Source organism: Leucopleurus acutus (assembly GCF_964270905.1).
Source record: "Leucopleurus acutus genome assembly, chromosome: 12".
NCBI lineage: Eukaryota > Metazoa > Chordata > Mammalia > Artiodactyla > Delphinidae > Leucopleurus > Leucopleurus acutus.
In genome coordinates this window covers 85,984,638-86,005,992 of record NC_139154.1, presented here as the reverse complement: position 1 = coordinate 86,005,992, position 21,355 = coordinate 85,984,638, and the positions used below count along the sequence as shown (strand labels likewise).

Sequence of the window (21,355 nt, the reverse complement as noted above, 5' to 3'; positions counted from 1 at the left end):
TTTGCTTTCCTCTGGCTCTTCTGCAAGCGATGGTGAGCATCCTTACATATGCTTATCGACCATTTGCATTTCCACCTAATAATAATTGCAAATATTAGAGTCAGGCACTGGAATGTGCATTCTCTCATTTGATTCTCACAACAACCCTACCAAAAAAGATAGCATCTGCTTCCCTCCCTCCATTTTACAGATGAGAAAACCATTTCCAAGAGACAAATCACACCTTCGAGATGGTGCTATTTCTAAAGAAAAGTAGTACTACCTTGAGTAAACAAAAACCACCAAATAGACGCATCCCTACCCGTTCGTCCTCACTAACCCGTTTCTCCATTCCCCAGGTGTGCTCACCGGCCCTGGTACTATCCACCAGGCGGTGCTGAAGCAGGTGACCACGCTCCACTATCCGAAGTCATTCCCAGTGGAGCCATAACACCCTTGGTTTCCCCTTGTCTCCAAAATCGCGAGCTGTCAACTGACTTCATGCTTAATATGCAAACCTAAACCCTGCGGGTGTCGCACCGGGTGCCCTGCCATTAATCTTTTGACCGATCCCTCCCCTTGGCCACTGTCACCACCTATGTATGCCTTAGAGACATGCCAGTTACCTGTGACAGGATTAATAGCTCATCCTACAAGATCTGTGTAAATATATGTGATTCATTACACGGTGTCATTCTTGAGACAAGGACATGCATAATGGAAATAAACACCCATGAGAAGATGTAGCCCCTTGAATATATATTGGTTATTTTCTTTTTCTTGCACACATTCCTAGTTCAGCATGGCGTGCAGTCCACATTAGATGGAATTGCGCCTTCCCTCAGCCATGTCCCCTAAGCTTTGGAAAGACATGTTTCCTGAGATTAAAATCACTGGCTAACGGTTTCCAGCCCCGCTTCCCGTCTCCCTTTCGCCTCTCAGCCTCCTCCTGCCTGGTTGGGGCTCGATCTGCAAGCAATGGTATCCGCAGTCCTTCGCTGACAGAGGGGGTGTCCAGATTCCGAGGTGTCGCCCTTTGGTGTAGTGCCACTTAAACCCAGGACCTACCCCCTCCCTCCCAATCCTCTCCTCCCCCCGCCCCGCGCCGCTCTAGGAGGAGTCAAAATGTCCTCTTCCCCAGCTGAAGGGGATTGTAGTGCGTAAACAGGATTAACTCTCTCCCACCCAGCTGCGCTGAGCAGCCCGCGGCCTGCGGGCCGGAGCGAGCCCCTTGGTGCGCGGAGGGCGAGGCACGGGAAGCGGGGGATGGTGGAGCTCGGGACCTCGGAGCTGTCCCTGGGGCGCGCTTCCTCGCCAAGGGGGGCGGGGGGTCACAGCCTCGGGAGCTGCTCCTCGGAAGCCGGGGCTGACGGCCGCGACGGCTCGGGCTCCTAGCCGCAGCCTCTCTCCACCACCTACCTCTCCCTCCGCTCGCTTCCTCTCCGCCCACCGCGCTCTAGCCGCCGGGTCGCAGCCAGCGCAGTCCTCCGCCCCCCCGAGCCGCCGCGCCCGCCCTCCCGCGCCCAGCCATGGGGGACTTGCCGGGCCTTGTGCGCCTCTCCATCGCGCTGCGCATCCAGCCTAACGACGGCCCGGTCTTCTACAAGGTGGACGGGCAGCGCTTCGGCCAGAACCGCACCATCAAACTGCTCACGGGCTCCTCCTACAAGGTGGAGGTGAAGATTAAGCCCACCACGCTGCAGGTCGAGTGAGTGCGGGCGCGCGCAGCGGCTGACCGGCCCCACTTGGGGTACGCGGGGTGGACCGAGGCCCCCGGGACAGCCTGAGCCTCTCCTGGGCACCTCTTGCCTCGCACCGCGCCCAGCGGGCCCAGGAGGTTGGCGGGGAGGAAGTGGGGGGCGGGTATAAGGTCAGCTCCCTGCACCCTAGGTCCCGTCCTCTGCCTTACACTACTGTCTCCGCTGTTCTCGCTTCCCTCCACGCCTCGCGGGGTGGGATGTTTAAAACAGCGACAGGAAGCCAGGGGTTGGGGGCTTTTTCTTTCCTTGTAGAATTTTCATCCCTTCTGTGCAGCCATCGGCGCGGACCCGCAGGCGGCCGGGGTGGGGCAGAGGGGAGAAGCTCGCCGCGGAGTTCACTTACCGCAATCTCGGTCCTCTGCCCCGTTCTGTGAGGCTGAAGGAAGGAGAAAGGCTGACGAATGAGGTGTAAAGTCGGGGGCGGGTGATTATTGGGGCTTCCTGAGGGATGCACCCCACTCCTCCATCAACCCTTATGAGCCTGGGACCCCGGAACTGGAAGAGCAAGACGGAAGGCAGCCTCCTCTGCTTAGGCCTAGTTTCCCGGTTTTCCTTGCCTGGTGTTTTTCTTTTTCTCCCGAATTGTCTGTTCAGCCTGGTGATTAGCAACATCCTGACAACAAAAGGATGGTTTTTTTATACTTATTTATTCGTGGCAGGTTTATCTCTTCTCTGCTACCAGAGGTTGATGCATCCAGTAGGCTCTGGCTGGCAAGTCAGTGTAGGAGGGTGCAGTAGCTTATGGGGAAGTATCCAGGACTGGAACCCTTTACCTCTCAGCTTCCAAGTAAGCATGGTGTAAAGTCCAGTGTGGAAAGAGGAAATAAACCATCCTATACTGTATCTACCTTTGGCTGAGCTTGGGAGGTGGGGTGGAGAGGGCTTTGACTCCACCTGGCACCTTTTATAGCTTAAGTGTCCTCCAGTAGTTGTTAATTCAACAAACTTGTATTGGCCTTCTAGATGCCAGGCTCCAACTGAATGACCTAGAGCCAAACCTGAGTTGTGTCTAACGCTCTTGGTCCATTTACTTGTCCCCATCACTGATAGCTCCAAGCACCCATTATCCTCACATTCCCCAGTGTTCTGTGCATCTGGTTATAATGCAGACTTTTTCTTTCCCTTCTTTCCTGGCAAAACCCCTTCTACCAAGTTATCTGTTCTATTTCCTTCAAGATAGTTCTCTATTTTTTAAGTTAATGTAAAAACAAATTTGTGTTAATGATAAAACTATTTTTTTTTGTTACACTTTAATTTTATCAAAGTTTTTCAGTGCCCTAACCCAGTGGTTCTCAAACTTGAGTCTACGTCGGAATCACCTGGAGGGCTCGTTAAAACACATGGCTGAGCCCCATCCTAGATGTAATAAACTCTAGTTTACTATATCTAGAGTGGAGCTTAAGAATTTGCTTTCTGATGATTGGCAGGTGATACTGATACTGCTGGTCCAGGGATGACACTTTGAGAACCATTACCCTAACATGAAGAAATGATGCCAGTGAGAATTTTTGGTGTGTGGCTGGCTTGAGGAAGAGTACCCCAAATTATGGGACCCCTGATTGTTGGAACAGAAGAAAAAACCATTAGAGAACTAGTTCAGTGATTCTTAATCCTACCTGTGCATTAGAATCACCTATGCAACCTTAAAATAAATTTTCTAGTGCCCAAACCACACCCCAGACCAACTGAATCCTATTCTCTGGGGTTTGAGATGGGGTGGGTATAGGTAGGTTTTTAATAGCTCCACAGATGAGAAACTAAAGAGGAAGACCATTGACAGAGTATAACTCAGCCTTGTGCAAGTACTTTGGATGAGAATACTGATGTCAGTCCAGAGAGATTAAGTAGTTGACCTAGGGTCACATGACTGGTTAGCTGGGGAAGTCAAGCCCCCTAAACTCTCAGAACTTTCTGCCACACCACAGTGTCTCTGTTAGCCACACCCTATGGGGGTTTTGCCTGGAGTTGTGGTCCAGACCAGGACAGGGCGCCTAAGCTAATTCCTACCATATGTGGTCAACTCAAGTCCATTGCAGGAACATTTCCATTGGTGGTGTGCTTGTCCCACTGGAACTGAAGTCTAAAGAGCCTGATGGGGACAGAATCGTATATACAGGAACATATGAAACAGAAGGTGTGGCCCCAACCAAGAGTGGAGAACGGCAGCCCATCCAGATCACCATGCCGGTAAGGCCTGCCTGGGATTGTGGAGTGTGGTGCCAAGGCAAGTGGAAACCATGGAAAGGAAAATACGAAACATTATTTCAATTCATGGTTTCATGTTCGAATATATTTGTTCATAATGTCCAAGTACAATTAATTAAATGATCCATGCTTCTCCAGTGATCAGTTTCATAGTAATTTCTTATGTGGCAAAATTTAAGTCTCTCCCTACATTTTTGTAATCTGTTCCATTGATCTGTCTACACTTATGCCAAAGCTGCATTGTTTTAAATACATTGCTTTTACAGTACGTGTTTGTGTATTTTGTAATTGGTCACCTTACTGAACTTGCTTACTAACATTCTTCGTTCGACGATCTTGGGTTTTTCAGGTAGACAGTCATAATCTACATATAATTGTGTCATTTTTTGATTTTTTTTTCTGGCCTTCCTGCATTGGCTAATGTTTCTAGAATAATGTTGCCTACTAATAGTGGTAATCCTTGTCTCCAGGGTTTCACTGTTAGATACAATGTTAGTTTCAAATATTTATTATGTTAAAGCATCCTGTTTCTAGTTCACTAAGAGGTATTTTTTTTTAATTGGGAGGTGTGTTGAATTTCTTCTAATTCCTTTTCCCATCTACGGAGATAGTTTTTCTTCTTTGATATATTAATGGAATAAATATAAAATATACTTTGAAATACTAAACTTCCATTTATTTCTTAAAATAAACCCTACTTAATGTCATTTATTATTTGTAATATATTACTACATTCAATATGCTAATATTTCATTTAGGGTTTTAAAATTTTTGTTTGTTTGGTTGATTTATCAGCAAATATATAAGGATTTCCTATATATATCAGGCACTGGGAGAAGAGTGGTGAACAAAATAGATATCCCTGGCTTCATGGGGCTTCTTATCTAGAGGAGGAAAACATACTTTATACATGATTATCAATAATAAAGTAGATAATTGTTATTAGACAAAATGTACTGAAACAGTAGTGGTACCCTTGGGATATATACCAGGGGTCTTAGTCTAGCTCAAGATTTAGGGGATGGCTTTCTTGAGAAAGAACTAAAGGTCTTAGAAAAACCCATTTTTCTGTTTCATTGATTTCTGATCCTATCTTTTTTTTAAAGTTAGTTTTTATTTTTATGTTTGTTTTTTTATTTATGGCTGTGCTGTGTCTTTGTTGCAGCCCATGGGCTTAGTTGTGGTATGTGGGATCTTAGTTCCCTGACCAGGGACCAGCTGGGGGAGAGCAGAATGTGTTTCAGTGAATGAGTAGAAGCCCTGTAGAGCTGGAGCAGACAGTGAGGCAGAGACTGACTCAAGATTTTAAGACGGAGTTAACACAACAGTGTAAATCAACTATACTCCAATAAAAATTTTAAAAATTAAAAAAAATAAAGATTAAGCTGGAGAGGAAAGTAGGGTTTAGATGTTACAGGACCTTCTTTCCTTATTGAATTTATCTTAATGCCTGTGGGAATTCATTGAAGGTTTGTAAGTCAACTTTGATAAGCAATTTACATACAAATTGTATGTAAATACATTAATACACCAATTTAAAGTATTCAGTTACATAGATTTTAACTACTGTATAATCACCACCCCAACAAAAATATAGAACATTTCTGTCATCCCCAAAAATTCCTCCAGGCCCATCTGTAATCGATGGCCCCAGGCTTAGCCCTCTCTGACCTTTTTGTCTCAATAACTTAGTTTTAACATTTCTAGAATTTCATGTAAATAGAATCGTAGCATTGTGTCTGACTTCTTTCACTTAGCATAATGTTCTTGTATAACGTCATTGTAGCATAATGTTGTCACATAAATAGTTGGTTCCTTTTATCACTGAGTAGTATTCCATGGGAAGGATATACTACAGTTGATTTGTCCCTTCACCAATAAATGAACAGCTGGGGTGTTTTCAGCTTTTGAGGTTATGACTAAAGTTGCTATGAATATTTGAGTATGAGTTTTAGAGTGAGGATGTTTTCATTTCTGTTGAGTAAATACCTAAGAGGAGATTCGATGAGTCACATGGTAAGTACATGTTTAACCATATAAGAAATATCCAGACTGCTGTACCATTTCATATTTCAACCAGCAATGTATGAGAATTCCAGTTACTTTACATACTTAATTATATATCAATCTTTTAAATTTGGAAATGCAAAAGACCTAGAAGAGCCCAAACAATTTTGTTTCATGGTCTATAATGTAGTCTTTAAATCAGATAGCCTAAATCTTCCCTCTTTGTTTACTCAGTTATTTTGACTATTCTAGGCCCTTTGCATTGTTATATAGATTTTAGAATGAGCTTGTCAATTTCTCCAAAAATTGGGTATTAATTGGGTTTGCATTAAATCTAAATGCCAGTTTGGAAAGATTTGACACTTTACTGTTGAACCTTCTGATACATGAATATATCTGCCTATTTAGGTTTTCTTTCATTCCTCTCTATAATGTATTACAGTGTTCCCTGTACAGATTTTATACGTACTTTGTTAAATTTACCATTAAGTATTTCATATTTAAATGCTACTATAAATGGTGGTTATTACTAGCATGTAGAAGTAAAATTGATTTTTTTCTATACTCATCTAGAATCCTGAGGCCTTGCTGATTTCACTTATTAGTCCTAATAGTTGTTCGGGATTTTTTTTGTAGAATCCCTAAGCTTTTCTATGTATGATACGTTTTTTTTTCATTTTTTAAAAAATATTTATTTTTTATTTTTTGGCTTCATCGGGTCTTAGCTGTGGCACGTGGGCTCTTCGTTGCGGCCGGGCTCTGTAGTTGTGGCTCACGGACTTAGTTGCCCCATGGCATGTGGGATCTTAGTTCCCCGACCAGAGATCAAACCCGCGTCCCCTGCAATGGAAGGCAGATTCTTAACCACTGGACCACCAGGGAAGTCCCTCATTAACATTTTATTGAGGATTTTATATCTGTGTTCCTGAGGAATATTGGTCTATGGTTTTCTTTTCTTGTCATTGTCTGGTTTTTGGTATCAGAGTAATAATACTAGCTGCATAAAATTATTTGGAAAGTTTTTCACTCAACTGTTTTCTGGAAGAGTTTGTATAGAATTAATATTATTCTTATTTAATGTTGGATAGAATTCACCAATAAAAGCATGCATTTCACTTTGTCTAAAGGTTTTTAGTTACAAATTCAATTTCCTTAATTGATATTGGGCTATTCAGGTTTTATTTCTTGAGTTAATTTTTTTTTTTTTCTTTACGGTACGCGGGTCTCTCTCACTGTTGTGGCCTCTCCCGTTGCGGAGCACAGGCTCCGTACGCGTAGGCTCAGCGGCCATGGCTCACGGGCCCAGGCGTTCCGCGGCATGTGGGATCTTCCCGAACCGGGGCACGAACCCGTGTTCCCTGCATCGGCAGGCGGACTCTCAACCACTGCGCCACCAGGGAAGCCCTGAGTTAATTTTTTTTTATAAATGTATTTATTTTTGGCTGCATTGGGTCTTCGTTGTTGCACGCAGGCTTTCTCAGTTGCAGCGAGCGGGGGCTACTCTTCGTTGCGGTGCACAGGCTTCTCATAGCGGTGGCTTCTCTTGTTGCGGAGCACGGACTCTAGGCGTGAGGGCTTCAGTAGTTGTGGCACGCAGGCTCAGTAGTTGTGGCTCGTGGGCTCTAGAGTGCAGGCTCAGTAGTTGTGGCACACGGACTTAGTTGCTCTGTGGCATATGGGATCTTCCTGGACCAGGGCTCGAACACGTGTCCCCTGCATCGGCAGGCGGATTCTTAACCACTGCACCACCAGGGAAGTCCCTTGAGTTAATTTTTGTAACTGGTCTTTGATATCATTCATTTATTTCAATTAAATTGTCAAATTGTTGGCACAAAGTTGTTGGTAATAATCCTCCACCATTCTTTGATGTCTTAGGATCTCTAATGATGTCCACTCTTTCATTCTTGATATTAATAATTTGCCATGTCCCCCCCCCACCAACCTGTCTAGCTAGAGATTTATCAATTTTATTGGCTTTTTCAAAAACCCAGCTTTGTTTTCATATGCTCCACTGGCCCATTTTTCTGTTTCATTGATTTCTGATCCTATCTTTTTTTTAAAGTCAGTTTTTATTTGTATGTTTGTTTGTTTATTTATGGCTGTGCTGTGTCTTTGTTGCAGCCCATGGGCTTAGTTGTGGTATGTGGGATCTTAGTTCCCCGACCAGGGATCGAACCCAGCTCCCCTGCATTGGGAGCCTGGAGTCTTAACCACTGGACCATCAGGGAAGTCCCTGATCCTATCTTAATTATTTATTTCCTTCTTTTGTTTGCATTAAGGTATTTTAATTGAGGCTATACACACACACACACATATACACACAGAGTAAAATGATCTCTTTGTATATTGTACAGTTCGGTTTTCCATAGTTGGACTGTATGCACCGAAGTGTGCATTTCTTTGAATCTTTTCTTCTTGGGGCTCACTGAATTTCTGGAATCTGTAAGTTAGTGTTCTTCCAAATTTGGGTATTTTTAACTGTTATTTTGTTTCAAATTTCTTTTCAACTTTATTCTTTTCTTGTAGTTCCTCAATTACACATTGGACAGCTTGGTATTATCCCACAGATCTTTACAGTCCTGTCCAGTTTTCTAAAAGAAAAGAAAATTGGTTGTTCAAATTAGATCATTTCTATTGATGTATACTCAAGCTCAGTGATTTTTTTTCTTCTGCCATTCCCAGGCTACTCTTGTGTTGATTTTCTGAAATTTTTTCTGTCATTGTACTTTTCAGCTCTAGAGTTTTTTATTTGTATTTTCTATAGTTTGCATCGCTCAAGATTCCCTATGTTTGCTCATTGAGACCATGTGCCCCTTTACTTCTTTGAGCATATTTATAATTGCTGGTTTGAAATACTTGTTTGGTAGATCCAGTATCTGGCCCCATTTAGAGTAGGAATGACTTTTTTTCCTGAATGTGGGTCATGCTTTCCTGTTTTGTTACATGTTTGATAATATTTGATTAGAAACTAAACATTGTAGATAATATATTATTGATTCTAGTTTCTTTTATTCTTCTGAGGATTAGTTTCTTTTTAAATTCTAGCATGCAGTAACATTGCTGGACTCAAACTACAAATTCTGTCTTCTCAGCAGGGTAGCAGCTGATATCTCTGCTTAATTTTTTTCAACTTCCAGTTGCTGCTTTTCTAGCCTGGTTCCCTTGTTCCAGTGGAGTTTAGCAGTCAGCCAAGGAATTGGACAGTTTATACTAAGATTTTGGGATCCATCCACCCTGAGGTTTCTCTAAATTTCCAGCTGCTCTGCCAGTCCTGAGCCCTTTGCTTTGATACTTTCAAACCAGTAACACTCCAACTTCTCAGGTTTGGGAATGCATTCAATTAAAAAAACAAAACAAACAAACAAAAAAGTGAACTTACAAATCTTATTCAGCATAATTTTCTCTTTCAAGAATAAAGTCTTCTCTTAGATGAAACCAACCCTGCTGACACCTTGATCTGGGACATCTAACCTCTCAAACTGTGAGACAATAAACTTCTGTTGTTTGGAAAAGAAAGAAAAAAAAAGACTCTACTGGTTTGTCCGCTTTTTCAAGCAGAAAAAGCCCCCTCCCACCAGCCCATACAAGCAGTTAGGGAAGAATTATGGCAGAGTTAGAGTCAGATTTTGGGTCTCACCTCTTCCATAGCTCTCTCGTTTCCAGGATTTTCTCCCTAAATTTCCAGCTGCTCTGCCATCCCTGAACACTGTCTTCTGCCACTTCTCGCAGATAAAGCTGCCATTTACTTGGGCCAGAACTGCCGGGGATTGGGGCGTACCCTCAAGCAAAAAAGCCGCACGGACAATTCTTAACTGTTATAGTTGAGATCTTTCAAGGGTAACTCTGGTTTCTGTCCTGCTTTGAGTTGCTTTTTAAAGCCTTCAAATAGTTTTTGTTTATATTTTGTCAGATTTTATCATTCTCTATGTAAGTTTCACCCACCAACTCCCCATTTTTAAAAACATTTCAATGTAGGACTTCCAGTTCCTGATAATGTGACAAGATTTACATGTTGTTAAAATCGGTCTAGTAGCAATATGTAGGAGATAGGCAAAGGACAATTGGAAGGTTCTTCACCATTTAAGATGTGGTGTTAGGGTTAATAACTTAATAAAATGAATTGGGCACATTTTCATAGTTTGTGCTCTGAAACAATTTACATAGCATAGAATTTAGCTGTTACTTGAAAGTCTGACAGAATTTCCCCATACAAGTCAGGATCCAAAATAATGGTATTTGGAAGGAATATCCCTAACTTTCAACTTAGTCCATAATGTTTGCCTTTGGGGGGCTTTGAAGATTTTACTGAGTCAATTTTAGTTGTTTTTCTGAGGAAATCATCCATTTCTACAGAAACACATTTTAAAAGGTATTTTTAGACTTCTAGGAAAATATTTGAAAATCACACATCCAACAAAGGGCTGGTGGATCAAAATAAATCTCTTTTAAATCAAATGAGTGTCCTACCGTAGTGTATCGAGAATAGCATATGTAATTAGAGTTGAAAGGAAACATTAACTCGAAGCAGAACTGCAAATACTAAAGTTATTAGAGGGCTTCCCTGGTGGCGCAGTGGTTGAGAATCTGCCTGCTAATGCAGGGGACACGGGTTCGAGCCCCGGTCTGGGAGGATCCCACATGCCGCGGAGCAACTAGGCCTGTGAGCCACAACTACTGAGCCTGCGCGTCTGGAGCCTGTGCTCCGCAACAAGAAAGGCTGCAATAGTGAGAGGCCCGTGCACCGCGATGAAGAGTGGCCCCCGCTTGCCACAACTAGAGAAAGCCCTCGCACAGAAACGAAGACCCAAAGCAGCAAAAATAAATTAATTAATTAAAAAAATAAAGTTACTAGAATTTTATTTTTGTTTATTTTTTAAAATTTTTTTGAAGTATAGTTGATTTACAATGTTGTGTTGATTTCTTCTGTACAGCTAAGTGACTCAGTTATACATATATATAGATATATATATTCTTTTTCATATTCTTTTCCATTATGGTTTGTCACAAAATATTGAATATAGTTCCCCATGCTATACAGTATGACCTTGTTGTTTTTCCATCCTATATATAATAGTTTGCCTCTGCTAATCCCAAACCCCTATTCCTTTCCTCCCCTACTCTCCCTCCCGCTTGGCAACCACAAGTCTGTTCTCTATACCTGTGAGTCTGCAGTTTCATAGATGTGTTGGTTTGTATAGTATTTTAGACTCCACGTATAAGTGACATCGTATGGTATTTGTCTTTCTCTTTCTGACTTATTTCACTTAGTATGATAACCTCTAGGTCCATCCATGTTGCTGCAAATGGCATTATTTCATTCTTTTTGATGGCTAAGTAATATTCCATTGTGTGTATGTATGTATATATATATATATATCACATCTTCTTTATCCATTCACTGTCAATGGACATTTAGGTTATTTCCATGTCTTGGCTATTGTAAATAGTGCTGCTATGAACATAGGGGTGCATTTATAATTTTCAAATTATAGTTTTGTCTGGGTATATGCCCAGGAGTGGGATTGCTGGATCATGTGGTAGTTCTATTTTCAGTTTTTTGAGGAACCTCCATACCATTTTCCATAGTGGCTGCACCAATTTACATTCTCACCAACCGTACAGAGGTTCCCTTTTCTCCACACCCTCTCCAGCATTTGTTATTTGTAGACTTTTTAATGATGGCTCTTCTGACTGGTATGAAGTGGTCCTCATTATAGTTTTGATTTGCGTGTCTCTAATAGTTAGTGATGTTGAGCATCTTTTCATGTGCCTATTGGCCATCTGTCAGAATTTTAATGAGAGCCCAAGGGCCAGTGAGCTAACTTTAAGTTGTTCATTCTTTCACTGAACTGGTACTGAGCACTGGGTCAAGTGCAGGAGTGGTCACCATAGATGAGACTGTACCCCATCTTCCAGGTGGTCACAGAGCAGGAGAGCAGACCTCCCCACCTTCTCCCTGGAACCAGTATGGGCTGAGAGGACCAGAGGTATAACTTGCTCTGGTTTTAGAAGGGTGGAGTCATACTTCTTTTGCTATAGGTGTAAACAGAACCCTAGGGAGGAAGATTAACTTATTTTAGAACGAACTCAATTAAACACTTCTTAATTGGATCTGTAAAGTGAGAACTTCTACATAATTTTGAATGAGAATGAAACAAAGGTATTTTTTTAATGTGAGAATGATTTAGACCGAGTCATGAAACGAAAGATTTTCTTACTCACAGTAAGTCTGGATTGCCTGTCCAGGCACGGCTAAAAGGTTGGAGAGCCTTTAGGTGCTTTGGGAGGATGTTGTAGTGACAAGGATCTCTATGCTGTAACTAATGAATCCTGAGTCCCAACAGTAAAACCTAGATTCTTCCATATAATTTCCACTCTAGAAGAAGCAGGTGATTGATAGTTGATTGTTCCAACAATGATCGCACATCATTTGGTTTGAGCATTGGCCATGCATTTGTATCTTATTTGTAATAGGCTGATTCTAAGGCAAACAATTGAAATTAGAGGTTTCCTGATCATGTCAGCAGCTCTTATGTTAAATTCAAATGTTCATTCTAGTGGTGAAGCTTTCAACTAGCCTTCATCATTATCCTACAATGTTTTTAAGTTACCAATATTTCAAACTTAAGTTTTAAAAAGTATGGACATACCCCACTCTCACAGACAACACCAAAACATTGAAATATCCAGGTAAATGCAATCAATTAAGCAGGAAGTTCCTGGATTATTAAATTTACATTCTTCACCAAGGGAAACATCAGTGCTATGGGTGCCTGAGGAAACATCTAGAATGTCAGAATTAGAACTGGAAGTTATGAAGGTATTGAGATGCCATCTACTTCTGTAGTTAACTGTGATTCCAGGCAAACCTTCATTCAATGGGCGTGTTTCCTCAATGCAAATAGGTGGATTCCACTATCTGATCACTAAGACCACTGTCAGCCCTAACATGGTGTGAAAATTACAAACCTTTAGGGGTGTGGTACTAATTATTTGCTGAAGAAACTCAGATTCTCAAATACTGTCATTTAGGATCACACCAAATAGGACTGAAATCCCACAAATTTATGTAGGATTCTTTTCTGGTTGGGCACAGACTCACAGAGAAGTGTGGGGATGCATCCCAGCATTTCAAGGGCTTTGCATGATTTTCTTAAAAAATTGTAAAATATCATGACAAGGTTCAGAAATGTGCATAAACTTTTAAAGCACCAGTAATCCCTACATTTTGATATGGCTCATTTTCAGATTACCTTGCACATATATACATTCTGTAGTTGCAATAGCTTTTAATACATATTTTGTACAACTTTCTACATATTCATTTCTATAATTTTAAGGGCAACATAAGACTCTATCACAATATATCATAATGATTACACTCTTACCCAGATATTAGATATATTGATAGTCCCATCATAAAAAGTGCTATAATGTAAAGTTTTGTGCATATAGTTACCTCAATCTGAGTAAAAATACTTGGTCAAAAGAACTGAATCTTTATGGCTGTTCCCACATATGGCCTTTTTGGTGGTTTTTTTTTTTTTTTTTAAGATGTACGTACTATTTTACAATGTTCCTAGCAATAAAGTCTACTGGCTTTGTTAAAATTATGACATCATTGAGAATTACTTTAAAAAAATAGATTTTCTATTTTACTTTCCACTATCACAAGAATGAACATTTCTACTTGTTAATTTAATTTTGTTTCTTCTTGTGTATATTATTCTTTCATGTTTCATCAGTACTTCTGTTGGAAATTATTTTTTAAAAAACTCAGACTCCTAATAAAGATAAACAATCTGTCGTATCTGTCATATTTCTCTCACTATCACTTTATTTTTATTTTCCATTGTGTAGAAATATAATTACATTAAAAATTTTCATTTTCTGTTATGATTTCTTCTTTTAAAATGAAGACGGTTATTTTTTCCATAGAGTTGACAGTCTATTTTGGTTTCCCCATAGTTTTGGATTTTATGAAATTTAACTTTCCTCTTATTCAAACTTGATTTATATGTTTATACTGTACATCATTTTCCAAAAGATTTAAGCTGGTATTTAGCATGTTATGAGTCCCAGCAGCAAAGCCTAGGCTCTTAAATATAATTTCCACTCTAGAAGAAGCAGGTGAATGATTGTTCCAACAGTGATCGCACAGCTTTTGGTGTGAGCATTGGCCATGCATTTGTATTTTATCTGTAATACTTGTTTCTATTACAATTGAAATTACTATTATTTTTAAAAATTTTTATTCATTTATTTTTTGGCTGCATTGGGTCTTTGTTGTGGTGCGCGGGCTTCTGATTGCGGTGGCTTCTCTTGTTGTGGAGCACGGGCTCCAGGTGCACGGGCTTCAATAGTTGTGGTGTGTGGGCTCAGTAGTTGTGGCTCGCAGGCTCTAGAGCGCAGGCTCAGTAGTTGTGGCGCACGGGCTTAGTTGCTCCGCAGCATGTGTGATCTTCCTGGACCAGGGCTCGAACCTGTGTCCCCTGCATTGGCAGGCGGATTCTTAACCACGGCGCCACCAGGGAAGTCCTAGAATTATTATTAATTGAAATTAGAGAAGATTTCCTGATCAAGTCAGCGGCTATAATGTTAATTGAAAATTTCATTCTAGTGATGAAAGCCTTACATATGTTTTAACACTATTTTGTGACTTTTGTCAAGCTTAAGTATTGTAAATTACAGACACAACCACTTTCACAGGTAATAAGGAAGTCTTGAGATCCCCAAGTAAATGCAGTTAATCAAGTAAGTGAATCCAGCAAGGGAAGCTGAATTAAAGGTACACCAAAGCAACTTCTTATGAGTCTAAGGTTACCTCAGAGTAGTTTGTCAGATTTTTATAAATCATTGGCTGAATGATGCTAGAGTAATTGGCTATTTGGGGGAAACATCACTGCTGTTCTTTCTGGATGCCATACTTCAAAAAGATATTTCAGATGGATCCCAGGGTTATCTGTAAAAAGTCAACTTTGTAAAAAATCAAAATGAACAGAATTAATCTAAAACCTTAAAGAAATGGAAGAAATCCAAAGGTGAAAATGGAAAGCTTTGATGACATAAATGTAAAATTCCTGTTAAACATTGTAAACAAAGTTAAATTTTCCTTAAAAGGCAATTTAAATTAAAAGGCAAATGATGGTTGGTGAAAAACTTATTTGTAACATGGATGGTTAAGTGACTCTATTCTTGGTGAATTTCACATGTCTCCAGTGGATTTGGGTGGAATGGTGAGTAGAGAGAAGTACTCTGGGGATTCTAGGGCATCTGGTTGTAAGACCACCATGGAAATTGTTTAAAACAAGTTCTTCAGATTCCTCATTTGTTACTGAGCACAACAAATGAGTCTCCTCTCTTTGGAAGCTGATGGGTTCTCTTTCACATGGGTTGTGAAATAAAAGTGTACCAAGCCTTGCAACTTATAAGAACACTAAGGCAAATAAAATGTCCAGGTACGTAGTAGAGTGTCAGTGTCAGAATAGACTGGGTGGCTTAAACAGCAAATATTTATTTTTCACAGTTCTGGAGGCTGGAAGTCCAAGATCAAGGCGCCAGCAGACCTGGTATCTAGTGAGGACAATCTTTCTGATTCACAGACAGCTGCTTTCTTGCTGTGTTCTCACATGAAGGAAAGCAGAGAAAGAGAGAGATCATCCCTCTCGTGTCTATTTTTATAGGGAACACTAATCCGATTCATGAGGGCTCCATCTTCACACCCTAATTACTTCTGGAAGGCCCCACTTCCAGCTACCATCACGTTGGGGATTTAGGCTTCAACATATGAATTTTGGGGAGCTACAAACATTCAGTCCATAGTAGTGTCCTAAAGCACTCTATACACGGCAGTTCATAGATGTTCTTCTCACTCAGGGAGAAAAAAGAAAAACCGTTCAGTACCTTTTAGCTCATTTGCTTATATAAATAATTTGGTACATTGATTATAGTTTCTAGATAGGAATTAGGAAACCTAGCTTCTTGACCTACCTCTGGCATTAGCTGGCTGCACAGTGTAGACCTAGGCCAACTCACTTAACCTCTCTTAATATTAGTTCTTTCATCCTTAAAATGGAGATGTTAAAACCAGTCACAACACCAATGTGCAATGACATATGTGAAAGTAATTGTATTAAAAAAAAAGAGCTATTAAATGCACAGAATTATACCATGTATAATTGCATAACCTGGGAGCCTGCCCGGGTAAATTTTCCTTGGAAGGCAACAGATGGGTTGGGAGGGAATGGAGAGCTTGTAGTTGCTTCCTCTGTTCTTCAAGAGTAATGTCAGCTTTGGATAGCACATCTGTTCTTAGCCAGAAGAGAAGAAATCCTGAGTTAGGTAGAGAGATGCCCAGGAAATAGAACTCTAGAAGGAAGAATAGGAAGGTTAATGGGAAGTTAAAACAACTAAGGTGTGGGAGAGAGGAAGACATATGCCTATTTAGCAGTTAAGTTTACTTTAATAAGACCTTGGGTCCAACATTAATCAGAGAAACAAAGTAGAAGCACCTAAACATCCCATATCTTTAGCTGTGACTTGCTGTCAACAGACTTCTATTTTGGTCTCCTGTGTTACTGAGAACTCTTAGATTGAGACTTTATTAATTTTAAGGTCATTCAGGTGTAAGTGTAGTGCCTTAAGGCTTTTTGTTTTGTTTTTTCTTTTGCCTGTGGTCGTGATCATCTTTGTTTGTTTGTTTTTGTGAGCAACTTTTATTTATATCTGTTTCAGAAGAGGTATTGTCTTTCCCACTTACCTAGCCTGATATCAAGCTGCTTCCTCAAAAGTTTAGCTGGTGTTTGTAAAATATTTTTATAACTTAATTTAATTCAGTTGCACTTAAAATGTACAGTGTCCTGTGCTGGTCAAAAATAATCATAAGTCATCTTGGTGATGTGTAAAATGAGATATCGGTTTGTTATTACCACCATTACCCTATTGTAAACAAAGTTGTAATATTTTCATCAGCATATATGTATCCTTAATAGAATTTATTAAATCCCTAGGGTTCAAGGGATATATATGTTAATTTTTCAGGGGTGATAGATCCATTTCACCACTTAAAATATTCTTTCTGATTATAAAAGTAACTATTTATTGCAGAAAACCTAAGTAGAAAAGATATAAAAACAATTTCTTAGAGAGCTATTGTTAATATTTTTTCATTTTCTTTTCTCTATACATCTTATTTTGTGTATTTGAACTCATAATGTATATAAAGTGTTTTAATCTTTTTTCTGTTAAAATTGTAATCATTTTCTTTCATCATTAAAACTAAATTCCTGTTTAGTGATTATATAAATTCATAGTACAGATATTCCACCATTTTCATAATAATTTCCTAAAGTTGGATGCTTAAATTGCTTCCAGTATTTGGAAATGTTTGCTAAGTTGATAGGTGAATAATATCTCTGTAAAGTATGTATTTCTTTAATTACTAATAATATTACATTTGAATATTTTTCAGATGTTAGCCAAGTTTTTAATGAACTGTCCAGTTTTATCCAAATGTTCTTAGTAGTTCTTACTAGTTAATTCATATAATATTTTATATTAAGGATATTAGCTATTTGGTAATACTTGTAAATACTTACAATTTGCCTTAACATGTTTTCTGATTATAAAAGTAAAATTCAATCATTAAATTTTTAAAGTACAAATAAGTACATAGAAGAAAATAAAACTTATTCCATCAGCATTCACATGTGTAATTTTAATGGAATTAACACTAGACAGTCTTGTTGGTACTCTGCTTAGTTCAGGTGACAATATAGAATATACTAGAAAAATTTTAGTAAATATTTACATTTAGAATTGTTACATAGTATTCCACTATACACATATGCCATAATTAATTAAGGATGGAAAGTTAGTGTTCAATTTTTCACTACTCGAAACCCTGTGGTATTCTTAAGATAAATTATAAGTGAAATTACTGGACCCAAGTATGTTCACACCTTTACTTGATATAAATTACCCTTCCGGAAGGCTATGTAATTCAGTTCCCACTGGCAGTGTTCAGAATACCTGTTTCCTTGGTGCTCACTAAAAATCCATAGTTCTAATTTTTAATCAACTTTGTTGTATAGTTTACATATAACAAATGTACCCATTTTAAGTATACTGATCAATGAGTTTTAACAAACACATACATATACTCTTGTAACCACCACCCCAATCAAGATGTAGAATGTTTCCATTACCCCAAAAAGTTCCCTCTTGCACATTTTCATCTATCATCAATTCCCTCCTCCTACCCCAGGTAACTTGGGTAACCACAGATGTTTCCTGTCAGCATAGATTATATTCTATCACTATAAATTATATGGAGATATAAAATATATGGATATAAATGGAATCATATAATACATGTATTCTTTGGGGTCTAGATTCTTTTGCTCAGCATGTCTTTGAGATCCGTCACTGTTGCTGCCTGAATCAGTATGTTCTCTTATTGAGTAGAAAGCCATTTTACTGATGTACCAAAATGTGTCTATCACCAGGTGAATGATGAAACATTTGGGTTGATCCCAGGCTGGGGCTTTTGTGAATAAAGCTGCATATATGTGCACAGGTCTTTAAGCTACGACTCTCTAAAAAGAGATCCTTCATTTTCTTACCTGGGAGAAGATTTATGGACTCTAGGTATATCACCTACTGTTTCAGGTCAAGCAGATTTCTCAAAGGCAAGCCATACCTTGTTTTAGGGTCCGATTAGCAGGATGAGGCAATGGGGCAGGCTATGATTTTGAGAGCATCTTGGAAGGCTATCTGGGGAGCACCTGATCGCCCTCCTCCTGTAGCAGCCGCAAGCATAAGGCTCCTATTGCTCACAGCCCTCCCCCACGATGTCTTCTGGCTCCTGACAAGTCTAAGAACCCTGCTAAGTCAGGCCTGGCCTCTTCCCATGACGGGGGGTGGGTCAGAGGAGAAAATAACGACAGGCATCATGCTGTTTACTGCCACATCCCCTAAATAGCTCCAGGAGGCAGTGGCAGGGCCAGGCTACCCTACAGGCCACTTGAGCCCCTGCCCAATGGCCTCTAGGGTATTCTGTGCCCTCTTCTCAGCTACATGAGAATTGTGTGCTCAGGACTCCGTAGAATTCCGTGCAGTGTTTGCAGGGCCTACCTTCTGGAAGTAGAATGCAAACTTCTTGAGAGCAAAGGATCATGCCTTATACAAATTTTTCTATGTACGAGGCACACAGTAGGTACTCACATAGGGTTTTGGGTAATGTAAAATCAGAACCTGAGACATGGGCATGGCTTATACACACTCAATAGTATTTGAAAGCTAAAGTAGGGTCTTTAACAAACAAATGCTTCCAATAACATAGTTTTCCCTGGAATTGAAATTAGTGATGGAGGGCAGTTGTAGCTTTTGTTTCGTGTTGTTGTGCACGTGTTATTTTGTACAGCTAGTTTTCGTAAAAGAAACCAAAGACAATCATTAAACACCATTCCCTCTCTTCTCTTCCCAATCTCCCTTCTGTGGCAACCTCTGAAATTCTGAGATTCTAAGAGAAGTTTCCAGAACCTAAATATGGGAAACAGATACATTTGGGGAGTTATTTGTATTAAAGGCAATATGATAACAAATGCCATGAGTGGGATGGGAATAAGATTTTATAGAGAAATAAATGGTTTACAGACAGCTTTTCAGGAAAATCTCTCTCACAATAAAGGAAGATAGCTCATTAGAGTAAGGGCCTAAGCTTTCAGAGCTGGAAGAGCTCTGGAGTGATTACACAGATTACACCTCATTACACAGTACATCTGTTACTAAGTCTAAAGTCACTATGCTCACTGCATGACAGGCAGTAAGTCGGGAGATAAGTTATTGGGGGAACTTTATTTGGAAAACCAGCAGACTGAGAAGGTGGCCGACTAATGTCCTAGAGAACCATCTTACCCCAGTCAGAATTCAGGCTTCGTTTATACTAACAGGTGAGGGGCAGGGGTGAAGGGGGAGTTGGTTGGTGTAAACTTCTTGGTGCAGGAATCCTTTGTTCTTGCAGCTGTCCATGTAGTTCAGGTCACGATGTTCCTGTAAACCTCCAACAAGACAAATGTTATTCTCTGTTCTGCACTTTTTATCTTTATATGAATGGGAAAGTGTTGTACTCTTAAAGGTCAGAGCCTTGAGAATGGGCCGTCCTGTATATTGCAGGCCATAGGCAACATTCTTAACTCGAAGCAAAAGCAATAGAATACAAAGGTTGAAGTAAAAGAAACAGATCTAATATGGAGTCAGATTTGTTCTTCCCCATTATATCTCTTTCACGAACGTCAACTCTTACGTTTGCTCATGGCAGAATGAGGTTTTGATGGGGCATGTCTCTCTTCCCTCAGTTCACTGACATTGGGACCTTCGAGACGGTGTGGCAGGTCAAGTTTTACAATTACCACAAGCGAGATCACTGCCAGTGGGGAAGCCCCTTCTCCGTCATTGAGTACGAATGCAAGCCCAATGAGACCCGCAGTCTCATGTGGGTGAACAAGGAGTCCTTCCTCTAAAGATGGCGCTTTCTGATGCTGTTGGACAGTCTCTTCAAAGATCCACTTTTAGATAACCCAGCACAAGCCTTCACCAAGGCACACCACTCCATTGCTGTCTCCCATTGGGTGCCAATTATCTACTAGCCCTGATTATTCTGAATGTGTAATCCCCCTCTGATGCAATGTCCCTGACATAAAAGGTCATGATGTACCCTGCCCAAGAGACTCCCTTTCTGTATTCTGTGTTGGTGTTCCCGCCTCCAGTTGCTCTTGCTCATGCTGGTGGCCACTTGGAGGAGCTCCGTGGAATCCGCAGGCTGTGTCCCACACTTAACTTTTCCACTGAATGACTGTGCTGTTTTGTTTCCAAGTTGAGTGCTTCCCTCTTTTTTGTTAAATGTTAAATAAAAAATAACAGTGTGCTTGGGTTCCATCCCAAGTGTGCAAGGGTAACATGTAACTTGGGATGTTTTCCATCTGTGTCAAAGTAGCCTTTGTGAAAATGTGATGCAAACAGCAGTCAATGGGACTCAAGTGTTGTGCTTTGTGCTTTCTATAAACAGCTCGGCTATTTCAGGGAAGAATAATGACGAAAGAAAAGGACAAATATTTAAGAAGTGTTTATAACGTATTACAACTCAAATAATGTAAGGTATTGTGCTGTGGCCTAGTGGAAGTGGGAACGAGCCTCGTGTGGACCACTGTTAAACAAGGTGACCAAAGTGACAGGGTTAACTCTTTGGCAAGTGACTGTGGTGTCCAAACAGGCATGCTGATGGCCTCCCTACATTCCCCTCCACTTGAACTTTGTAAAACTGTGTATGGAACTATAATCAACTTTTGATATTTCTTAATAAAGGCATTGAAAATCATCCCTGACTTGCCTTCTTAATTTGGGCA

The 21,355-nt window shown here is 40.2% G+C and overlaps 1 protein-coding gene across 1 annotated transcript; it reads left to right on the top strand.

Moving 5' to 3' along the window:
- Positions 1 to 1,508: 1,508 nt before the first annotated feature.
- CNRIP1 (cannabinoid receptor interacting protein 1) lies at positions 1,509 to 21,277 on the top strand (the record flags this gene model as incomplete). The annotated part of the gene is made up of 3 exons (XM_082851375.1): positions 1,509 to 1,687; positions 3,776 to 3,926; positions 20,309 to 21,277. The coding sequence occupies 3 exons, from the start codon at positions 1,509 to 1,511 to the stop codon at positions 20,471 to 20,473; spliced, it is 495 nt and encodes a 164-aa protein (XP_082707501.1). The 3' UTR covers positions 20,474 to 21,277.
- Positions 21,278 to 21,355: the final 78 nt, after the last annotated feature.